The sequence below is a fragment of the Frieseomelitta varia genome, unplaced genomic scaffold (genome assembly GCF_011392965.1).
Source record: "Frieseomelitta varia isolate USP_RPSP 00005682 unplaced genomic scaffold, Fvar_1.2 scaffold_460, whole genome shotgun sequence".
Taxonomy (NCBI): Eukaryota; Metazoa; Arthropoda; class Insecta; order Hymenoptera; family Apidae; genus Frieseomelitta; species Frieseomelitta varia.
The window spans coordinates 117,426-137,665 of record NW_025110213.1 but is presented as its reverse complement, the minus strand read 5'-3'; the positions used below and the strand labels follow the sequence as shown (position 1 = coordinate 137,665).

Here is a 20,240-nt window from a genome sequence, read left to right as displayed (position 1 = left end):
ATTTGTTAAATCCTGACTCTTTTGCTTCCAATTATTTTTACTTAAATTTAATTGAACGAAGTATGCACACATACGAAGAATACATATATAGTGTGCTATACGAATATATGATTTCGTGACAGTCCGACAGAGTCCGACAGCGCAGTATGAAAACGACCACGGAGGGGGTAGTAGTTTCGCTTCAGTTTTTCCACTTTTAATTTACGCAGTTAGTCGAAAATCTTCGAAGAAAACGATCGGATTGATAGCAACGAATCTATCTTCGGCGGTGAAGGTTCACTTTTTTGGAGGGCTAGCCCACTGGGCTCTCTCAGCCCAAAAGTGCGGAGAGATGTCGATTCGGACAGCAGTCCATCGTCTCGTACAAAATGGTCGGGCTTGGCTACATTCCTTCAGAAATACTGAGTGTTTCTACTCTAATTTCCATCAAAGGAGCTACCACGACAAGATACACGTTGTGCAAGTAGGTAAGTCCCTCGAAAGATCTGTTTCTCCTCCTAGGATCTCCGTTGTCAAAGGGACCTTGGTACAGTTAACCACCAAAACAGATTCTACTCTGTTTTTTTTTTTTTTTGTCTTTTTGAAACTTCACGAATCTTATGTATCATCGTACTTCGAATTTCTAATTACGTCAATTACGTTTCAGTACTTTTTCCAATTTTAAGGTTGCTTTAAGGTTGTTGTAAATGTATTTATCCTTGGAATGATCTTTTTTGTGACTTTAGAAAATATTTTGTGCGAACAAATAAATAGAGATTTATGTTGCCTCTGCTTTGTATGAAATTTCTCTGTTGATATGTACAATAATTTGAAAATCATCATGAATTGAAAAGTTCGGTGAAGTGTTCTGTAGTCCAGAAAAACAATTTGTCATTGGAGAGTTGAATGATATACCTGAGTTACATGCTCAGGTAAAATATCGGATGAAGTGTCAAAACGTTTGAATATGCTTGAATTAAAGAAACGAAAAATTAATATTTTTCAATTTTAAAATAGGCAAGTCCCAGGGCTATGCGCCCCCGGGTAACAGCAATGTATCCAATGCGGGAAAGCACCTTGGCTATTTGGGAGCCCATGCTCGACGAATCTTTGTTGACAACATCTTGAAACGAGTTACCAATAGTTTAGCTGCTGATCTGCGTAGGAAAGCTGCTAGTCGACTGGTTTTTGGCGGAGATTCTGCTCCCTTCTTTGCTTTGGTTGGTGTGTCATTGGCATCTGGCACTGGAATATTAACGAAAGAGGATGAATTGGAAGGTGTTTGCTGGGAAATTCGGGTAAGTAGTAGTCTGTTTTAATATGTAGACTACTACATTATTTATAGTATATTATTTTTATTTTTTACTACATTTAGAACATTGATGACAAAAATAAGAACTTTGAACATTAATGACAAAATGATTTACAGGAGGCTGTATCAAAATTACAGTGGAACACTCCGCAAAATGACAGAAATTATGAAGTAGTCAAAGAGGAGGAGGGAATCGTTACTTTGAAGAATTTCGTAATTGGCCCTGCAATCGCAAAAGGATGCTCTGCGGTGGTTTACTCAGCAAAATTCAACGATTCTCCAAGCACTGAAGGCCAGAATCAAATAAACGTCGACGATAAAACGAAAGATATAAGCGCATTTCCGTTAGCGTTGAAGATGATGTTCAATTACGACACCGAATCGAACGCGTTATCCATTCTAAGGTCCATGTACCGGGAAACCGTACCAGCTAGAAAACACTTGCAAAACGAAGAATTGGCCGACTGGGAAATAAGAATGGCTGAGAGAAAAACCAAGCTACCGCCACATCCAAATATTGTAGCGATGTACTACGTTTTTGCTGACAGAGTGCCTGCGTTACCTGGTTCATGGGGAATGTATCCAGATGCATTACCCGCACGTATCAACCCTCATGGCTCTGGAAGAAACATGAGTCTGTTTTTAGTGATGAAACGGTACCTGATGTTCTAAGAAGTGATCATTCAGTTTTATAGTATCCTATAAATAAAATTTCTAATCGCAGATATGACACTACTTTGAAACAATACTTGAGCAATCGCAATTTGAGCACGAGGGAATCGATACTACTATTGGCTCAATTACTAGAAGGTGTAACTCACTTGAATGCACATGGCATTGCACACCGGTAAACCAATATTATTTGTTTGATTGAAATATCATTGTATCATGTGTCAGTTAGATTATATTTCAAATATACTGTTGTTTTTAAAAATTTAGGGATCTGAAGAGTGATAATATTCTGCTGGATTTGTCAGAAGAAACAGACAATTGTCCATCTTTGGTAATCACGGATTTTGGATGTTGTTTGGCGGACAAACGTCATGGATTGTACCTGCCTTACAACACTCACGATATTGACAAAGGCGGCAATGTAGCACTAATGGCACCAGAAATAATTACAGCAGAGCCTGGTCCGTTTACCAGTATCAATTACACGAAGGCTGATCTTTGGACAGTTGGAACCATAGCGTACGAAATATTTGGCATGAAGAATCCGTTTCACAACGACAAGGAAGGAATTTCTCTTAAAAATCATAATTATAAAGAAACAGATATTCAACCTCTACCTAATCACGTACCAACCGTCATTTCTGCATTGATTAAGAACCTCTTGTCAAGAAACTTGTACAAGGTATTTTGTGACAGATTACGCATGTATGTATTTTAAAATAACTTGAAATAATTTAGTATTGTGGGCTAACTTCAGTCCCAAGATATAGGAAAGGAAAATTATAAAAGCTAACAAAAAATATTTTTACAAGCAATTAAATAGCTTTCCTGAAAAATTTATTTAAGTTGTTACTTCTGAAATAGATATCCGATATCTTTTAATGTAAGGATTATTGAATTTTCAATGTAAAATTTGAATTTCAGAGACTCGACGTGGAAACTGCAGCAACTGTAATACAATTGCACTTGTGGGCACCAAGCAATTGGTTCAGGAGCGAGTGGAAATTACCTTCAACCAATGAGGTACCGCTTTTTTAATTTCTAAATTTATATAAACTCTTACGTTTTTATATTTTTCATAGGTTATGCAATGGCTTCTGTGCTTAACTACAAAAGTACTTTGTGAAGGACGAAATTCCATGTTGGAACCAGCAGAAGTATTGGAAGATGAGAACATTCAAGAAGATGGGCAACGAAATTCTTATAATAGGTCACTTTCTACAAGATCCTGCGGAAGACGTACTATGCCAGAATATCAATTAATCGCCAGTTTCCTTGGTAGAGTAACGCTTGGTAACATTAGAGCTGCTTTAAAGTGGATGCAGCAGAACGTATAACGTATTTTTTCGCGAAAAAAAGAAGAAGAATAATAAGAAGAAAGTATTTTATCTCTTGCATATTGAGGAATACAACCGTTCTGTGTTATTTATCCACATGAAGTGAAGATTATTGGAATATTTTTGTATATCCGACTTTATCGCAACTGTCGTTAACGCGTTTCTCAATTATTTTCCTTTATATTAATTTATTTTTGATACTCTGAGAAGCACAAAAGAGTCATCCTTGTGATTGTACAGATTTTTTTTTCGCCGTGTAAATGACTATGGCATGTCATTGATCGAGAAGACAGTGATTCTTTTGTGATTCATGTGCCTTGTAATTAATCGATACAAGAAAGTATTGTAAAACATATTTATTTTCGGCACTTTTATTCATCTTATTTATCAAAACTCTATGAAATAACTTTACGTGCATAGAAGGCAATCTTTGTGTCAAAGATGGCTTACTCTAAAAGCTAATTGCGTGATATTACAATTATATTCAGGTTTCATAAATCACGTTGCTTTCCAAGTTTGAAAGTTTCACGCGAAAAGAAATCAAATATCAAGACAGAAATATTTTTTTTTATAAACGATTTTCAATAAATCAATTTTCATCACAAAATAATAGTCCAGATAAACTTAATTTTACAGATAATGGGTGCAAGATTCAATATTGTAAATTATTGTTGAAGAATAAAGTATTTAGTATTTCTAGACATATAATTAAGCAGCTTTCTTGGGCTTCCCGCATGTTTGCATCTTGTATTTCATTTCTTCAAAGTCTATATTTCTAGATTCTGCCAGATCTTTTAAGTACTGCAAATACTCTTCGAAGGACAAGGCTCTCCTTCGAAATTTAAAAAATGCTAGACCAGTGTCTGTAGTCGTCAATGTAACCATGTCGAGTATACGAGCAGAAATTAACCACTTATCACTTTGCGATAATGGTAATAGGTCAACATTTTGCTCAAAAGAAATTATGTCCATTTCACAATATGCTGATCAAAAAACAAATATCCATGCTTCAATTACAATTTTTCATTATATTTGATGTGAGTACTGATTACAAATGCTACATATTATCATATAATTCCTTATATTTACCCTTAAACATTTCATTTAATGGAATAATTTCAGGTTCATCTTTTTTCTTGAGGAAAAAATCGTCCGTCATTTTTTATAAATTACAATGTATTGATGACTTGCGTGAAAAAATTTTTTTTAAATAAGAATTTGAATGATTTCATTTGAAGTATGAACAGTGTAACTATCATTTTTTATTTCGATATAATTTTAAAAAAATTTTTTCAGACAATTAGAAGGAATTAGATTCATCATGAAATTTAGTAACTATCAATGTCCATCCTCGTGTACAAGTTGCGAAAAAGTCAATGTATTTAATGTATTGGAGAATGTGAAACCCCCTTATGCTCATCAAAGGTTGAACCAATGTTTTTTCAAGTGCTTTTGCAAAACAATTTGCAGTACAGAAAAGAGACTAGATATGTGTGGACCTGTTATATATAAAAAAATTGGGTTAGTAAAAATACAGATTGTTATCAAGATTTAAATTTCATATTTTTTATGAATATTTATAGGAGAAATCTTCAAGATATAGACATCCCAGCTTTATTAGTTTTCTTGAGGAAAAACCAAGATATCACTCATCTTAATTTGGCTAACAATAATATCACAGATTTTGGATTTATAAATGTACTTGATCATTTTCTTGTAAGATTGATTATTCTTAAAAAAAAAAAAATTATTAGCAACAAACATGTTATATGAAATTTTTAATATCAGTTATACAAAAATATTCAAGAACTGGATATTCAGAATAATAATATTGCCAGCAATGGAGTTGATTACTTGCTTAAATTTGCAAAAAATTTAGAGCTAAGAAGTCTAAATTTGAGAGCAAATAAATTTGGTGATCAGGTAAAGAGTATCTTTTTTAAATATTTTATTAATCCAACTTATTTATTAAAGTTCAATTAAACAATTCTTGCAGGCTTCAAAAAATGTAGCATATTTCTTATTGGAGAATAAATGTATACGCAGTTTAAATATTGCGGACATAAATCAGACAGCTTCCAGTTTAATATATTTCATAATGGTTTTAAGCTCGGATCAAGAAGTTTCTAATAGAACTTTAGAAAGCCTAGATATCAGCCGGCCAAACCCAGGATGCATGTATTATTTTGATTCTGCTCATTTTGCAGATATCATTGGTCATATGCTTAGAGTAATTTGATGTTTTTACACTTTTTAAATTTCCTTGTTTCAACAATGATTTTTTGCAGTATAATACTACCCTAAGAGCATTACATTTGCAAAAATACAATTTTAATTGCCATGATATTGAAAACATGGTGTCTAATGCAAAATACAATGACACATTGCATTTATTGGATTTAGGTTGTAATAATATTGGTGATCATGGAATTAGTCATATATCTGCATGGTTAGCGAAAAGACCAGCTTTAAAGATTCTAATTTTATATAAGAATATCATTACTGATCATGGTGCAAGGTATCTAATGAAAATCCCATAAAAGAACTGCTTTTTGTTTTAAAAATAAGTATTTCTGCTAATTAGCAATCTTTAGGAGTTTGAGCAATGTTATTCCTTTTTCAAAACTTTTATCTCTTGATATTTCACATAATAAAATCACTGATGATGGAATGATGAATATTTTGTATACATTGAAGAAAAGTCCTTTGTTGAGACAGCTAAGAATATTTGGCAATTGCATTGGTAATCAAGCTGCGAAGGTATTTGTAAAAGTACATAAAAATTAGGACAATTATAATCACAATCATTTCCTCATAATCATTTACAGATAATTAAAAGAATGTTGATATCTGAAGTGTTAAATCAAGAAAATATAGATGTCAGACCATATAAAGTGGATCACTTATGGTACTTTGCAAAATACGAGGGAGATCGTTGTAAGAAAGAATATCATGATGTTCCCTATCATCTTTTCTCGCAGCCACCAAGGACTCCTCCTCCAACAACTCGTTCTATTCGAAAATATTATAAATATACATATTCGACTGAAACCGAGTTGAAATTGCAACACGTATGATTTCTTTGTAATTATTTTTTGTGATAGATTCGTAAAAAATTATTCTTTTTTAGTCGACCGTAACTTTCATTTCTACGATAATGGGCCCGGATCATATAAAAGATTGTAGATGTTGTTATTGCATGAAATGCGATGGTAAATGTTGTTTTTTTTTCTTCTATAAGAAACAATTTTTATTAAGAATTTTTTTTAGCTCCCCATTTCGATGAACAATGCAGAGAAGTTGATCATCCAAGTACTTGCACTTGTTGTAAATGTAAGAAGGAAGATGAAAGCAGTGACTGGTCTATCGATAAATCAGTTTTGAGGAGAATTGCACATCCCCCTGATTCTATAAAAAATATTGAATATATCTTGAAACGAGTAAATTCCATGACCAAACAAAATATTCTAAAATGGATTAATATCAATGAAGATATCTTAGAAGAGGATTTAAAACTTATCGGTGGTATGAAATTACAAATTTACACTATTAACTGATTGGTAAGTGGCAAGTTACGTACAATTGATAATGATTTCTTATTTGATATTAAGATCCAAGTGCAAAAGAAAACACGGAAGAAACTGTTTCATGCAAATGTTCATGGGTAGAGCTAAACATGTCTGTATTGCAGAAATATTTGCAAGAATCTTCTTCAAAGGATGTAATTATTTTACCCAGAAACAACTCTATTTACTTAAATAGTGTATGCAAAAGTGTTGGCACTGACACTTCTTTATCAAATACAAACATCTAAATAAAAATAGATAATTTTAATATAAAAGCGTAATAACAAGAACTCCCTATTTCAAAGCATCATTTTATTAATTGTTTCTTTGCACATGTAGACTAACTTAAAAGATACAAAAATAAAAAATACAATGTATTCATTATATCTTGTTTGAATGTTTTAGGCTTTAATTATTTGCTTCTCCTCTTCCTTTATTTTTTCTTTATTGCTTCTCGCATTGCGTCGACCATCGATCAACGTTGCCTTACCTTCTACCTGCTTGGTCTCTGCTTCTTTCTCTAGTGACAATTGACTGGAATCGGTTTCACGAGGTGACTTATTAGTTTGTGTCAAATCATGCGCTTCAGGAATAAGCGGACTGCTAAAAAGATTGTATTTGTTCTTCAGAGAAGTTTCTGGATGTAAATAGTGCATTCCTCTTACGGTTGGATGATAATGAGGTCTGTGACCATAATGTGGAATATTCATATTGATAAGAGATCTTGGTTTCTCTTGTAGTCCTGATTTTACATCCTATAAATAATTAACGAGCATTAATTATCACATTAAACAATCATTTCCTGTTTTTCTGTTTGTTACTTACACTTGTATGAACGTGAGGCATTATTAAAGATGATCTAGCCTCATATGGCGATGGATAGGACATAAAAGGCATCATATTCATAGCCACTGGTTCAATGTTTTGACAAGTACACTTGGTTAGTGGATTATGAAAATGATTGCAACCTGAGATTGAAGGAACTTGAACGAAAGTAGCATGTTCAGGTTCGGATATGAACATCAGTTCTTGATATCTAGGGATAACTGGCACCATAGTTAAGGCTTCTTGACGTGCTGGCAAAGGTTGTGAAGGTTGTTTAATGTTCATATGATTTGTAACACTTTCAATTTCTGTTTCAGGCGATGGAGTTGGTTCTGGTTCTGGATCTGTCTCGAGTTCTTCAGGCAGTTGGACAATCTGGTTTGCGGAATGCGGTTCGGAAGAAGGCTGGACAATTTGTACGTTTTGAATTGGTTGGAGCATTTGCTGAGGAAGGACTATATTGGCTTGAGATAAAGGTTGAGAAGCTGGTTGAAGCATTTGTTGAGGAATCACTATACTCGCCTGAGATAAACTTTGTGGGACAGGTTGAACAAAGTTTAAGGTTTGGACTTGTTGAGGAACTAATTGAGCCTGCACCATCAGTGGAACATTCTGAACGAAGTTCTCATTTAAAGCAACTTGTGGAGATGCAGGGTCTATTTGAAGACAGACTGCAGCTTTCTTTGCTCTGTCCTTCTGTTTACCAGTTCCTTCAATTTTCAGATCTTGCTTAATGGTCTCTTCCTTGGTATCCTCTGCTAGCGATTTCTTCTCAATGGTCTTGTGCGTTGGCCCAGCGTGCATCAAAGTGATACTCGCTAACAGAAGCAAGAAACACGCGTTGAAATTCATTGTTCCCTTCTTCGTGACTTTGAAGCTTTAATTAACGATCAATTGATCGAATTTCATTTTTATAGGGTTTCCATGACGCATGATTTCTGCTTGAGCTCGTGATTTTGTAATAGTGAGTTCTACGCAACTTTCAGATATGCAATATTATTGAGAATGCTGACTGTGAATATTTTCATCACAATGTATGTCATAAAAATTTGAACATAATTTTTCTTGTTAAAGTAAAAATCTAAATTGAATATTTATTTATTTATTTTTTTAAAATATTTAAAGTCTATATATTCTCTCATTTATTAAACTTTCTTAAATTAAAAATTAAAATTTATATTGATGCAAATATATTAAATAAGTATATACTAAATTTATGATTAAATAATTCAGTTCAGTACTTTACATAGAAATACATTTTAATATACTTTTTCTTTATATGCACTTTGTATGAATGTACTGTGGAGGAATTATGTTATATTTATATGTACTTTGTATGAATGTATTTTGGAGAAATCATCATTGTATTACTCAAAAGATATCAATAAATTGTTTAAATATAATTAACTGTGAATAATTCTATATATCATATGTCTTTTGTAATAATAAATCTTTCTTTTTTTTAAGGTATTCATTTCCCCAAAATATTTGCAAAATTGCAAATTACAAAATATGAATCAATCATAAACGCAATCCTTTATTTTGCTGAATCTACACATTTTTGCTCCAAAATTGTTTCAATTAATGGAAGTAATCGTCTTTTATTACTCTTTTATTAAGTATATGATAAAATAAAAGTTTTGATAAAGTTATTCATATTATTATTAAGAAATAATTATTAATAAAAAATATTTTTTTAGAATAAAACTAATGTAGAAATAGGTTATCAAATTAACAATATCAAGTACAACAGCAGAGTGGCGCAGTGGAAGCGTGCTGGGCCCATAACCCAGAGGTCCGTGGATCGAAACCACGCTCTGCTATAAGGAAAGGAAGGGGCAAGTTCCTTTCATTTTTTGTTTTAAACTGGAAATATATTTGAATAGAAAAATTGAAATATTTTTGAATTTTAAACTAATTGAACATATATATTTTATTTAAATAATTCATAAGTGTTCGAACATTTATGAAGACTAAATGTGTTATGTGTTTTACAAAATTTCATTAACATTGTAATGAAACTTGATAATTATATTTTTAATTATTAGAGTTTTAAACAAGTGTAATGATATTTGTTCGAATACTATGAGTTATTGTATGTATATAATCTATTGAAGTAGATTACCACACGTAAATATATAACACAAAATAAAATAAATATGTTAGAAGTTATTAATGATATATTTAAAATTTTTTTTTTTATTCTATAAAAAATATTGCTATTTATGGTAAAAAAAATTAAAAAAATATATTCGCCCAACGTGGGGCTCGAACCCACGACCCTGAGATTAAGAGTCTCATGCTCTACCGACTGAGCTAGCCGGGCTGATGGAATGTACTTTGATCTTATACAAAAAATGGTGATAAGTTTTTTTACTATGAAACGTCAACTATTTTCGATCAAAAATTAAAAAATCATGTTTGCTTACAATAAATTATTTATTTGTGCAGTCGCTGGTTGCAACTATTCAAGCATACATCTATTAATTCTCCACCGATCGAAACCTTTCTTGTATAGCTGCTTTCATTCATTTTTCCTTCTCAAGTTACTTAACGCAATAGATATTTAGCTTTAATTCAATTAAACCTAAATATTTATCACTCTACTCTATTAAACCTAACTGTTTACAAGAATATATTCATTCGTAAATTACAATATGGCACGCAAGGCTAATAAATAGATACTTAGATCATATGTTTAAAAAATATACACATTTGTATTATGGAATATATCCTCGATGTTTGATGGTCCATCTTGGCAGCTATCATCCCTTTCCCCTCCAAAAAATATGTTAGTCTCCTTGTGCATTATATTAAGCACTGGGTTACAGAATTTCGTCACGCTCTTTCAACATAAGTATTCCTTTTGTCGAAGAAAAATTAATATTTCGGGGACATTTTTTTACAACGTGTGACAATTTTTGACAAGTACGATCCAAAAATGCTAATTTTGAAGCGTGAGAGTCATTGAAAACTTATGTACACGCTTGAACTTTGACTTTCACCAAGTAAATCACCATCTGATCTTTTGCTAGAATTTGCGAACTTGCTTCTATCCATCAATTGTTTTCTAATAATACTAATTAAATCTGACGCAAGTTCGACTCGAATCAATGCTAATTAATCCTGTTAATTACCTCATTAGTTACCTCGCATTCTAAAACTAACATAAGTGTATTTTGATACACCATTCCTCGAACACCATTGTACGACCAAAGAAATGGATGTGCCATAAGGCAAACTCAAGCTAAGGAAAAGTGATTCTAACGTGTATTTGATTCTCCATCAATTACTCGAGCAGGTGTGCAAAATGCATTTTGCAACGAATGAACACATGTGTCGTACCATAGTTAAATACTACAAACGCAATGAAACATATTTGAATTCTCCTTGTCTACGGCGCGAATATTTCTGTCCTTGTCACACATTATTACCCTCTTTGACTAACGCGGAAATATGTCTGTCCCTATTGCACACTGTTGGTCTCCTTGTCTACCGCACAGATAGGTCTATCCTTGTCCCATGCTATCGCCCTCTTTGTCTACCGCACAAATATGTCTGTCCTTGTCGCACGCTGTTGCTCTCCTTGTCTACCGCACAGATATTTCTGTCCTTGTCCAACGCTATTGTTCTCTTCGTCTACCGCGCGAACACGTCTGTCCTTGTCACACACTATCGCCCTCCTTGTCTATCGCCATGTATGTCTGTCCTTGTCGCACGCTAGTGCGCTCCTTGTCTAATGACGCTAGACAAGGAAAGCAATAGTGTGCGACAAGGACATCCTTCGATCTATTGAAAAAAAAATTCAACTTTTTACACACACGTTTTTCTAGGACAAAACACACATAGAATGAAAGCGGGGAGCCTAATTTTAAGGAGGCATATAAAAAAGTTCGCAAATTATTCCTCTCAATTAGGTTTTTTTCGTAATTAGTGCGAACTGTCACAAAATCGACATGGTGGCGCCATCTAGCGGTAACTCGGTAGTACTAATTATTTATAAAAATACTTATTTCTGCATTTTACGGGTCAAANTGTCACCTGTCAATGTTTAGAGGTAATGGTGGCGCCATCTATTGATAACTCGGTGGTACTAAAAGTGGAAAAATTTTGTTTTTAGTACCACCGAGTTATCAATAGATGGCGCCACCACTACCTCTAAACATTGACAGGTGACAAATTTTCCACAAATTACGAGAAGAAATTAATGAAGAGGAATCATTTGTGAACTGTTATGGTTGCGTCTTCGATTTTAGAGACCCTAAGCTTGCGTTTTATGTTTTGTTTAAGTATAGTTTACGTACATAAAGAATGTTTCAATTCCGTTTACGTTAGGAGCAGTGCCAGTAGTGAATGCGTAATTTCTCGCAAACTATAGTGAATATTAGATTCAAATTTATTTGCGAACGTAATTGATAGCATTATCTTTGAAATACATGCTCGTAGAGTGCAAATTTGTGGCGTCAAAAGTTAAAATCAATTATTCTTCTTATATGGTTATAGAGCGTTTAGTTCCACCGGTCTGCCACAACGCGGCGCTAGTGTTTCTTACCCCGTAAAACAGAAAAATTTTCATTTGCGAAAAAACCTAATTTAGCGTAACGAATTGTGAACTTTGGCGATTGTATTACCCTAATTAGACTCTTAGCTTTCTTTTCATACCCCATTTGACCCGTAAAATGCAGAAATAAGTATTTTTATAAATAATTAGTACCACCGAGGTACCGCTAGATGGCGCCACCATGTCGATTTTGTGACAGTTCGCACTAATTACGAAAAAAACCTAATTGAGAGGAATAATTTGCGAACTTTTTTATATGCCTCCTTAAAATTAGGCTCCCCGCTTTCATTCTATGTGTGTTTTGTCCTAGAAAAACGTGTGTGTAAAAAGTTGAATTTTTTTTTCAATAGATCGAAGGATGTCCTTGTCGCACACTATTGCTTTCCTTGTCTAGCGTCATTAGACAAGGAGCGCACTAGCGTGCGACAAGGACAGACATACATACGCGATAGACAAGGAGGGCGATAGCGTGCGACAAGGACAGACATTTTCGCTCGGTAGACAAAGAGAACAATAGCGTTGGACAAGGACAGAAATATCCGTGCGGTAGACAAGGAAAGCAACAGCGTGCGACAAGGACAGACATATTTGCGCGGTAGACAAAGAGGGCGATAGCGTAGGACAAGGATAGACCTATCTGTGCGGTAGACAAGGAAAGCAACAGCGTGCAATAGGGATAGACATATTTGCGTAGTAGACAAGGAGGATGTTAGCGTGGATAAAGGACAGAGATATCTGTGCGGTAGACAAAGATGGCAACAGCGTACGTTAAGGACAACAATATAAATTATTTCCGGCACCTATCCTTTAGGTCTACACGGTGCATGCTTAAGTATCAAATGTAACCACCACTTAGTGAACTAATATTATCAGCGATGACAGTATGAACAAAACGAAGTAATTTTGCCCGGTGGAGGCTACCGAACACTCCGATGGGCAATCGAACGAGCCATCCGTTTTATTCTGCAATAGGAGATTCCTCACCAATTTTTTACCCTCGCAGGAGTTCTCGATTTTTATGAACCGGATTTTCCGAGCCTCTAGAAATTGCTCCAGCTCGACTCTACATCTCCACTTCAGAGGGTTTCCGGAGAATTCGACGATATACACGTTGGACATCTCGTTCAGGTCGCTCGTGAATATGCACCTCAGATCGTTACCCTCGAGGTTCAAATAAGTGAGTCGATTCAGATATCGGAACGATCCGGGCTCGATGTGCTTGATGGAGTTGCCGCGGAGATCTAATCGGTCCAAGTTGGGCAAAACGAACCAGGAGGATCCGATCATTTCCAGAGGATTATCCTGTATCGTCAGATTCTCCAGTTTCTTCAAATTGTTAAACGCACCGTCTTCTACAGTAGTTAGTCCAGAATTTCTTATTACGAGTTCTCGCAAGTTTGCAAATTTCGCCAGAAATCCTGGTGATAGCCTCGGTAGATGGCCTTCGTTGAATTCGATGGCGGTTGCTTCCGACGTTATCGACTCTAACAACAACAGATTACCATCGGTGCATCGATAACGGCGCTCTGCTGTATCTTCGTCGATAGTGCAGGTCCCTTCTACAGTCTCGTTCCTCAGCGTGGCGCCAGTTGTCACCGGAACTGGTGGACTGGTAGTGACCTCTGGGCTTCCCGCGGAGGCGTAACAATCCTCCTTCAGGAGGAGTGAACCTTTGTCGTATTTCATATTTCGCGAGTCCAGAAATTCAGCCAACTTCGATCCACAGAGGCAGCTCCACGGATTGTTAGAAACATCGAGAAACGACAGGTAATGCAGTCGACGGGCTATGTACTCTATCCCAATGCAGTTCATGGCGTTGTCGGACACGTCTAAATTGGTAAGGTACGGTAGATGATCGAACACGTCGTTCGTAATTCTGTGTATGTTGTTATGAGACAGATCCAAGTGCCGTAGGTTATGAAGACCGTAGACCATTTCTGAACTAATGGACTCCAGTTGATTGCTACGAAGCGATAAGTATTCCAAGTTACGAAGGTTTAAGAAAGCGCGCGGTTCGATCCTCTCGATGCCACAGTCCCGGAACTCCAGCCTCGATAAGTAACCGTCGAAACGCGCGAAAGTGTTCGCTGGGATCTTCTTGATGTTCGACAAGATAATTCGAATCTCGCGCGCCGTCGAAGGTACCAAGCCTAACTCCTCGATCGACGTGATGGCTCGACAAACGTAGATCGAGTCTTTTTCGGGTTTCTCGTGGTAACAGGTACCCGTGTAAACAGGAGGTGGCGACGAGACAACATGAATTTCCGGCGGCGGTGGTGGCGGTGGCGGTCCGATTAGAGTGGAGACGTTCGTTTGCTTAAGGCTGTCCTCGAAAGAAGTCCAATGCACTCTTCCAGTCGTGAGCGAAGCATTTTGGACGATGGTCTACATACAGAAAAAGAATAACAGTTGTTTTAAGAATGACAGATCATATTATATTCAACTATATTCAAATTTAAAAAAAAAAAAGGAATTATAGCACGAGAGTTGGTAAGAGTTGGGTTAAGTGATTCTGGTTATTTTTTGTTTTCTAGAAAATAAATCTCCATTACTAAAATGTTTCTATTTGAGAAATTTGTACTTCTTCACTTTTTGTGAAAATGTTTAAAAGTAATTATTAATAAATATATTAATATATATTATATTATATATTAATATTATTATATTATATTATATACATATATATTAATAAATATATTTCTAGAGCTTGGTCTCCGAGGTAAACATTTCAAATTAGACAGACTAGCGACCAACGTAGTACCTGTTGCTGGCGCCAATCGGTGCTGCCGTTTGAAATCTCGTTCTCGTTCGCGTAACACCGGCCCGCATTAATTTCGAATCCAACGTTCCTCTGGGTGAGAAAATTTTGAAGATTCGCCCTGCAGGTGCAGAACCACGGGTTGCCCATCGCGTCTAACCTCTCCAACTTTTTAAGATCGGCCAGTTCCTCGACGGGTATGCATCGGAACAGATTATACTGGACGTCGAGGTGTCGCAGGGAGTCACCGACGTGCCACAACGCTGTTCTCTCGATCTGCTCCATGCCATTTCTCTCCAAGATTAACTGCTGAAGGCTGACGAGATCTCGAAACCAATTGGCACCGACGACTGGCAACCGATTGCCGACCAAAGAGAGCCGCTCCAGCTTGTGCAAACCCGCGAACGCCCCGTTCTCGATCACGGTGATTCCACAGTCGATCAGCTCCAGCGTCCTTAGACTGTTGCCAAACCTGAAGAATGCGTATCTCGGCAACGTGTCTATCCTCAAGCCGGAGACCTCGATCCAGGATGTTTTGTCTGGCAGTCTGTCCAGGGAGTTGAACACGTTCGTTTGAAATTCGTTTCCGCGAATGAGCGTGCGTTCCTGCGACAGACGTTTTTTTTTTTTTCTTTTTTTTTGAAAATCATAAAAATTTTCTATAATATATACATTGTGAGACGCTTATTCGTCTGCACGCTTACTCTGTCAAAGTCGTGCAATCGTTGAGTAGTGAGAGCAGAAGGGAGAACGGGAAAGCCAATGGGAGTCATACATTGATACTTCTTGCAGACGCTGATTTGCCGCAGACATTCGACTTCCTGGACGATAGAGCGGGAGCGAAGGTATTGATCGAGTCTTCGCCGGCACTCGCAGAGCCAGGGATTCCCGTCGACTCGCACGGTCCTTAGCGCCCTTAAGTAGGGCAGTTCGTCGATCGGCAGGCAATTGAGATCGTTGTCGCGCAGGCCCAGTACTTGCAGGTTGGGCAGCATGCGGAACAGATCGGGCTCGACGTGTACCAGGCCGCATCTGTAAACAATCGGAACGTGCATCGCAACGATTATTACCAGGCCCATTATCATTTTTACGTAACAACGTGCGCGATTTACAATGACGCGAACGAGGGCGCTGGCGTTTCGCAAAGAAGGAAATGTCGCGCTTCCGCGTTTTTTCTTGCAAATAACCCCGACCCACGGTGCCTCTCTTGGGAATCTTTTCAGGCTGTGACATCATGCGTTTTCAAAACGCGCTCCCTGTTGACAACTGGATCGTCGATCATTATGCTGTTTTTATGTAATCGGTACTGTTTTGAGTCAAGCAGTTAGGATAGATCCCAAGAATAGCGTGGGTAATTTTGATCGTTCTATTTTGAATTTTATTTCATCTCTCTCAATGTGAAGAGCATACGTATATATATATATATATATATATATATATATATATATATCTTCTGTCAGTTTTTAAAAATAATTTTAATTGCTTTGAAGGAATGAATCTTACCTGTCCAAAATGAGTCTCCGCAAGTTTGTCAGAGGACGAAACCAGACGGCCCTTGCTACGTGAATCTTGGTACCATGGAATATGAGCCACTCCAGGCTACCCAGGCCCGCGAAAGCGTCCGAACTGATGAAATTGACGTGACAGTTGTAAAAGGAGAGTCTCCGTAGGTTTCTGAAACGCCAGAACGCGTTGTCTGGGATAAGGTTGAACCGGGACACCGTGAACTCTATCCAATCCGCGTCGCTGGATATCTCGTCGAGATCATTCAGGTCGCCGTGAGTGCAAACGTAGGCGGTCGACCGTTCGTCATTCAGAATCGGCGCTAGGCTGCATTTGCACTTCACTTGGCCAATTAGGGCGACCAACGCCCAGAGTAAAATCAGCAGATGCATTGCCTTTTTCCGATTCTAGGCTTGCCGCGTCACCTGAGCATATATTTTCTGCGATCTGGCCTCCTCAATGCCGTTCTCCAGAAATAGCAGTGCAGCGAGCGAGATTCGGACACTAGAAAATAGCTCTCTCGGGGAACAACAATGTTCGATCCTTAAAGAAGGTTCATTCGTTACGTTTGGTGAGTTTGGAACTATTGAACGTTTGAATTTTGAAGCTTCGCGTTGTCGAATTTATTTCAGCATGATAGTTAACAACGTTCGAGAGGAGGAAGCGCGGCGTCACATTTTCCAGGGAAGCGCATTTTTATTTCGCCATACATACACCGGAAGCGCCACTTGCCACCACTCACCATGATCACGTTCAAACGATTCAATCGCGCTCCACCGTCCCAATCTCTTCTAAACGATTTCACTTTTAACTGCTACTCTGTACGCGTGTTATCTTTCCAATTGTCTGTACCTTGATCCAACGCACACCTCACTGGTCAGCTGATCTCATCCTGCTCGATCAACATTGGAAATTCACGATATACCTGATGGAGCCATTGATAAATTCCGATTTCTGACAATCGCTGATCTTATTTTCCAGGTAGCGTAGCAGAGCGTACATGAATATCGATGGTGAAACGACTACGATTAAGACTTCAATTGAAGCTAATTGGAGGCTCGAGTTTTTTACCAATGGATCACTGTTCCATGATTGTAATTGAATTAATGAACGAGTGATTAGAACTAGAAGTGAGAATTGAAACGGAAAGAGTCAACGTTGTTACGGATCGGCGAAGCGTGGCTGCCTGTCACGATGAAGCTCGGCCAGGTGACGAATCGATGGATCGAAATGAAACGACGCGACTGAGCTCGCGATCCTCGCGCTTCCTCGTTATATAAACTTCTAAGGCCAAGGTTGCCCTTGTCTCCCGCACCGGTTGTAGGTACACACGCCGATTCCCGACCTATCTTTAGCACACGCCGCTCTAGTTTGGCAGGAAAATTTGCGTTCACCATGATGCGTTTGCCAGACGTGTGACGCGTGCACGCTTGCAGCTGCAGCTCGCATCTCTGCGAGCATGGTTCCGCTGGTCGAATTACCAGCAGGGTCTAGGTTAACTTTGTAGGACTTGGCAGAGACATTAGGACATCTTCATGGACTCTATTATGCTTTGGTTTCTTGCGCTGTTATTCAGACTTTGTTCCTTTTGAGTAATGCAGTCGTCGATTTCGCATGCATCAGATAAAGGTAAAAAATTATTGCCATTGGCAACGATTGATCATCGATCGAATTTTTCTATATTTTATTCTCTCTATATTATATTTTCTGATAGTAACAACTTTCATTGCTTATGAGGAAAATCCAATATTTTACATTTCTTGTTCTTTTTTTTTAGAGCACATGGATTATATCTTGGGAGTACTTAGAAGACTTAAAGCAAAGTTAAAGTTACAAAGTCAGTTTTCTTCTTCTCACGAGCCTTGGGTTTTTCAGATCTTTTTCTAAGCGCGTTTTACGCTTCCGTGATGACCCACAATGCAAACTCGGATAATAGCCTGATTGTATTTTATTGCATCGTAACACGAAACATTTTCATCTCGGTAATAGGGCCACTTGTAACAGTTTTCCCTTAACTTGCTAGGATATATATTTTTGTGGCATTAACAAAATGGCTTGATTCATTTTTTGTCAAATAGATCAAGCGATGAGTTATTGCTCGCATCTCTATCTTATCTAGCCAAACTGATTGCCATATGTCGAAATATATAATTTAGATAGTTTGGCCCTCAATGGAGCTTCTGATTTAACGCCATTATCAACAGTGTCTTACATTTTTAGTTTCAATGGGATGTTGATCCTGGAATATCAATTGTAGAGCAAACACACTGACTCAGAACAGAAAAGTATATATATATATACGTGTGTTTGCTCCACCTATTGTTCCAAGGACAAATTGACCCACCCTCGTGGTTACGTAAGAAATATTCCACCCTGTCTGTAGAGGGTCAATCCTAATGTCGTCGTTTTAATCAATTTATTTAGGATGGTCTTGACTGCTCGAAGCAATATTTATTTTACAAGTATATCACACGGAATTTCATTAGGACTATAACGAGATCATCACGAGATTATACTGCTAAAGTTTAAAATGAATCTAAAAATTTTCTCAAACAGTGATCTTGAAACATCATACTTACTTATTCAAAATAGTTTGTTTATGGTAAGTTGAATATGTTAGCCACCACAGTAGGATAAAAAGAAGGCTTAATTATGAACAGTTTTATAAATTTTTTTTTCTAACCATCTACCTAAGTTCCAGGTCTATGCGATTGACATTCACGCGCAGTAACGTTGCGCTGGTATTTGTGCTCCATGGTGATTAGCCGTCGGGCTACTACGTTGTCTATCCATCCATCCATTTTGCCCATCCAAGTCGAAGACGATGCATCGTCATTGCAACCGGCAGTCTCTCGCGGACTGTTGTTCGCGGCGCATGCAGTTCCGCGTTCGTTCTCATTCGGTTCGCGCCTTCTCTCGGCGTGCTGCGCCTCCAAGGATAGAAGATAAAAAAAAAAATAAAATAATATGCTGAAATTGTGATCGACATTTTACGACGTTCGATCAGCAATAACAACGTAACAACGTTGAGAACAGGATCCGGTAAGTAACGTGTAATTTTTCTAATTGTCACGGTCCCTCCAGTCAATGCTAACTGTTAACATAATTGCTTCTAGTTGCATCTAACCGTCCTGTTGCCTGTATCGTTAATTTTAACCGGCCAATTTTACCCGTTACACGATCCCGGACTGGCATTTGCCAGTGGTAAACTATGGTTCTTAGAATTGGGAAACCAATCTTTGCAATCATTTAAAGTTGTTGGATTGACAGCATTAATTAACGGAAGAACAATATACAGTTTGGTATAAATTCTCAATTGAGGGGATAGGAATTGTCGCGATATAATAATGCTCTTTGCTTCTCAATTTTGTTTTTGCTTCTCCTGCTGAAAAATCGTGGAAATGGGCAATGATTGAAATTAGAGGAATTCGGGATTAGCCTAATACTAACGCATTTACACATCGTACATTGGTATCGTTAATTATCGAGATTATCAGTTTCGAATTTTTTGTCCCAAAAGTGCAATATTTTCTCAGTTTTAAGTATATTTAAGTATAACCCAGGCAAAACAAATGATAAATTTATTACTCCTCAATAATTTCTATCCAGTGATATCATACCGACGAGTTCAAAAGAAAAAAAAAGCGACGAATTATTGTGTACGGTTTGGTCGCTCGTTATGGTCCGCAATCAGTTGCCAACGCAAGTGGTTAAACGTCGACATCTC

At 37.1% G+C, this 20,240-nt stretch overlaps 5 protein-coding genes and 2 non-coding genes across 11 annotated transcripts; 3 read left to right on the top strand and 4 right to left on the bottom strand.

The window, feature by feature from the left end:
• Nucleotides 1-135: 135 nt before the first annotated feature.
• Nucleotides 136-4,008, top strand: LOC122532587 (serine/threonine-protein kinase Pink1, mitochondrial). Its single transcript, XM_043661471.1, has 7 exons — nucleotides 136-467; nucleotides 997-1,277; nucleotides 1,409-1,947; nucleotides 2,016-2,138; nucleotides 2,231-2,645; nucleotides 2,888-2,986; nucleotides 3,046-4,008. Exons 1-7 carry the CDS (start codon nucleotides 332-334, stop codon nucleotides 3,298-3,300), a joined length of 1,848 nt encoding a protein of 615 aa, XP_043517406.1. The 5' UTR covers nucleotides 136-331; the 3' UTR covers nucleotides 3,301-4,008.
• On the bottom strand, nucleotides 4,009-4,459 carry LOC122532577 (tubulin polymerization-promoting protein homolog). The gene is made up of 2 exons (XM_043661438.1): nucleotides 4,390-4,459; nucleotides 4,009-4,283 (listed from the first exon to the last, which is right to left on the bottom strand). Exons 1-2 carry the CDS (start codon nucleotides 4,457-4,459, stop codon nucleotides 4,009-4,011), a joined length of 345 nt encoding a protein of 114 aa, XP_043517373.1.
• LOC122532586 (leucine-rich repeat-containing protein 34-like) lies at nucleotides 4,194-8,563 on the top strand. Of its 3 annotated transcripts, XM_043661468.1 has the most exons (11): nucleotides 4,194-4,337; nucleotides 4,597-4,821; nucleotides 4,884-5,016; nucleotides 5,089-5,223; nucleotides 5,297-5,530; nucleotides 5,589-5,818; nucleotides 5,895-6,060; nucleotides 6,129-6,371; nucleotides 6,431-6,512; nucleotides 6,571-6,825; nucleotides 6,912-7,245. In XM_043661468.1, the coding sequence occupies exons 2-11, from the start codon at nucleotides 4,622-4,624 to the stop codon at nucleotides 7,112-7,114; spliced, it is 1,881 nt and encodes a 626-aa protein (XP_043517403.1). In that variant the 5' UTR covers nucleotides 4,194-4,337; nucleotides 4,597-4,621; the 3' UTR covers nucleotides 7,115-7,245. The 3 variants fall into 3 exon arrangements, with proteins under 3 accessions (XP_043517403.1, XP_043517404.1, XP_043517405.1); XM_043661469.1 differs by lacking the exon at nucleotides 6,912-7,245 and adding an exon at nucleotides 8,009-8,563 and having other exon boundaries at nucleotides 4,210-4,821; XM_043661470.1 differs by lacking the exons at nucleotides 6,431-6,512; nucleotides 6,912-7,245 and having other exon boundaries at nucleotides 4,210-4,821; nucleotides 6,571-6,833.
• Nucleotides 7,247-7,646, bottom strand: LOC122532603. Its single transcript, XM_043661509.1, has one exon. The coding sequence runs from the start codon at nucleotides 7,574-7,576 to the stop codon at nucleotides 7,268-7,270; it is 309 nt and encodes a 102-aa protein (XP_043517444.1). The 5' UTR covers nucleotides 7,577-7,646; the 3' UTR covers nucleotides 7,247-7,267.
• An 879-nt stretch (nucleotides 8,564-9,442) lies between the features above and the next one.
• Nucleotides 9,443-9,514, top strand: Trnam-cau. The gene has a single exon. It is a non-coding gene; the product is annotated as a tRNA-Met (tRNA).
• A 430-nt stretch (nucleotides 9,515-9,944) lies between these two features.
• Trnak-cuu lies at nucleotides 9,945-10,017 on the bottom strand. The gene has a single exon. It is a non-coding gene; the product is annotated as a tRNA-Lys (tRNA).
• Nucleotides 10,018-10,111: 94 nt separating this feature from the next.
• On the bottom strand, nucleotides 10,112-17,848 carry LOC122532581 (protein slit-like). Of its 3 annotated transcripts, XM_043661456.1 has the most exons (6): nucleotides 17,256-17,848; nucleotides 16,514-16,938; nucleotides 15,715-16,042; nucleotides 15,014-15,616; nucleotides 13,081-14,637; nucleotides 10,112-11,048 (listed from the first exon to the last, which is right to left on the bottom strand). In XM_043661456.1, the coding sequence occupies exons 2-5, from the start codon at nucleotides 16,903-16,905 to the stop codon at nucleotides 13,105-13,107; spliced, it is 2,856 nt and encodes a 951-aa protein (XP_043517391.1). In that variant the 5' UTR covers nucleotides 16,906-16,938; nucleotides 17,256-17,848; the 3' UTR covers nucleotides 10,112-11,048; nucleotides 13,081-13,104. The 3 variants fall into 3 exon arrangements, with proteins under 3 accessions (XP_043517391.1, XP_043517390.1, XP_043517392.1); XM_043661455.1 differs by having other exon boundaries at nucleotides 16,514-17,848; XM_043661457.1 differs by lacking the exons at nucleotides 16,514-16,938; nucleotides 17,256-17,848 and adding an exon at nucleotides 16,114-16,214.
• Between the last annotated feature and the right edge of the window lie 2,392 nt (nucleotides 17,849-20,240).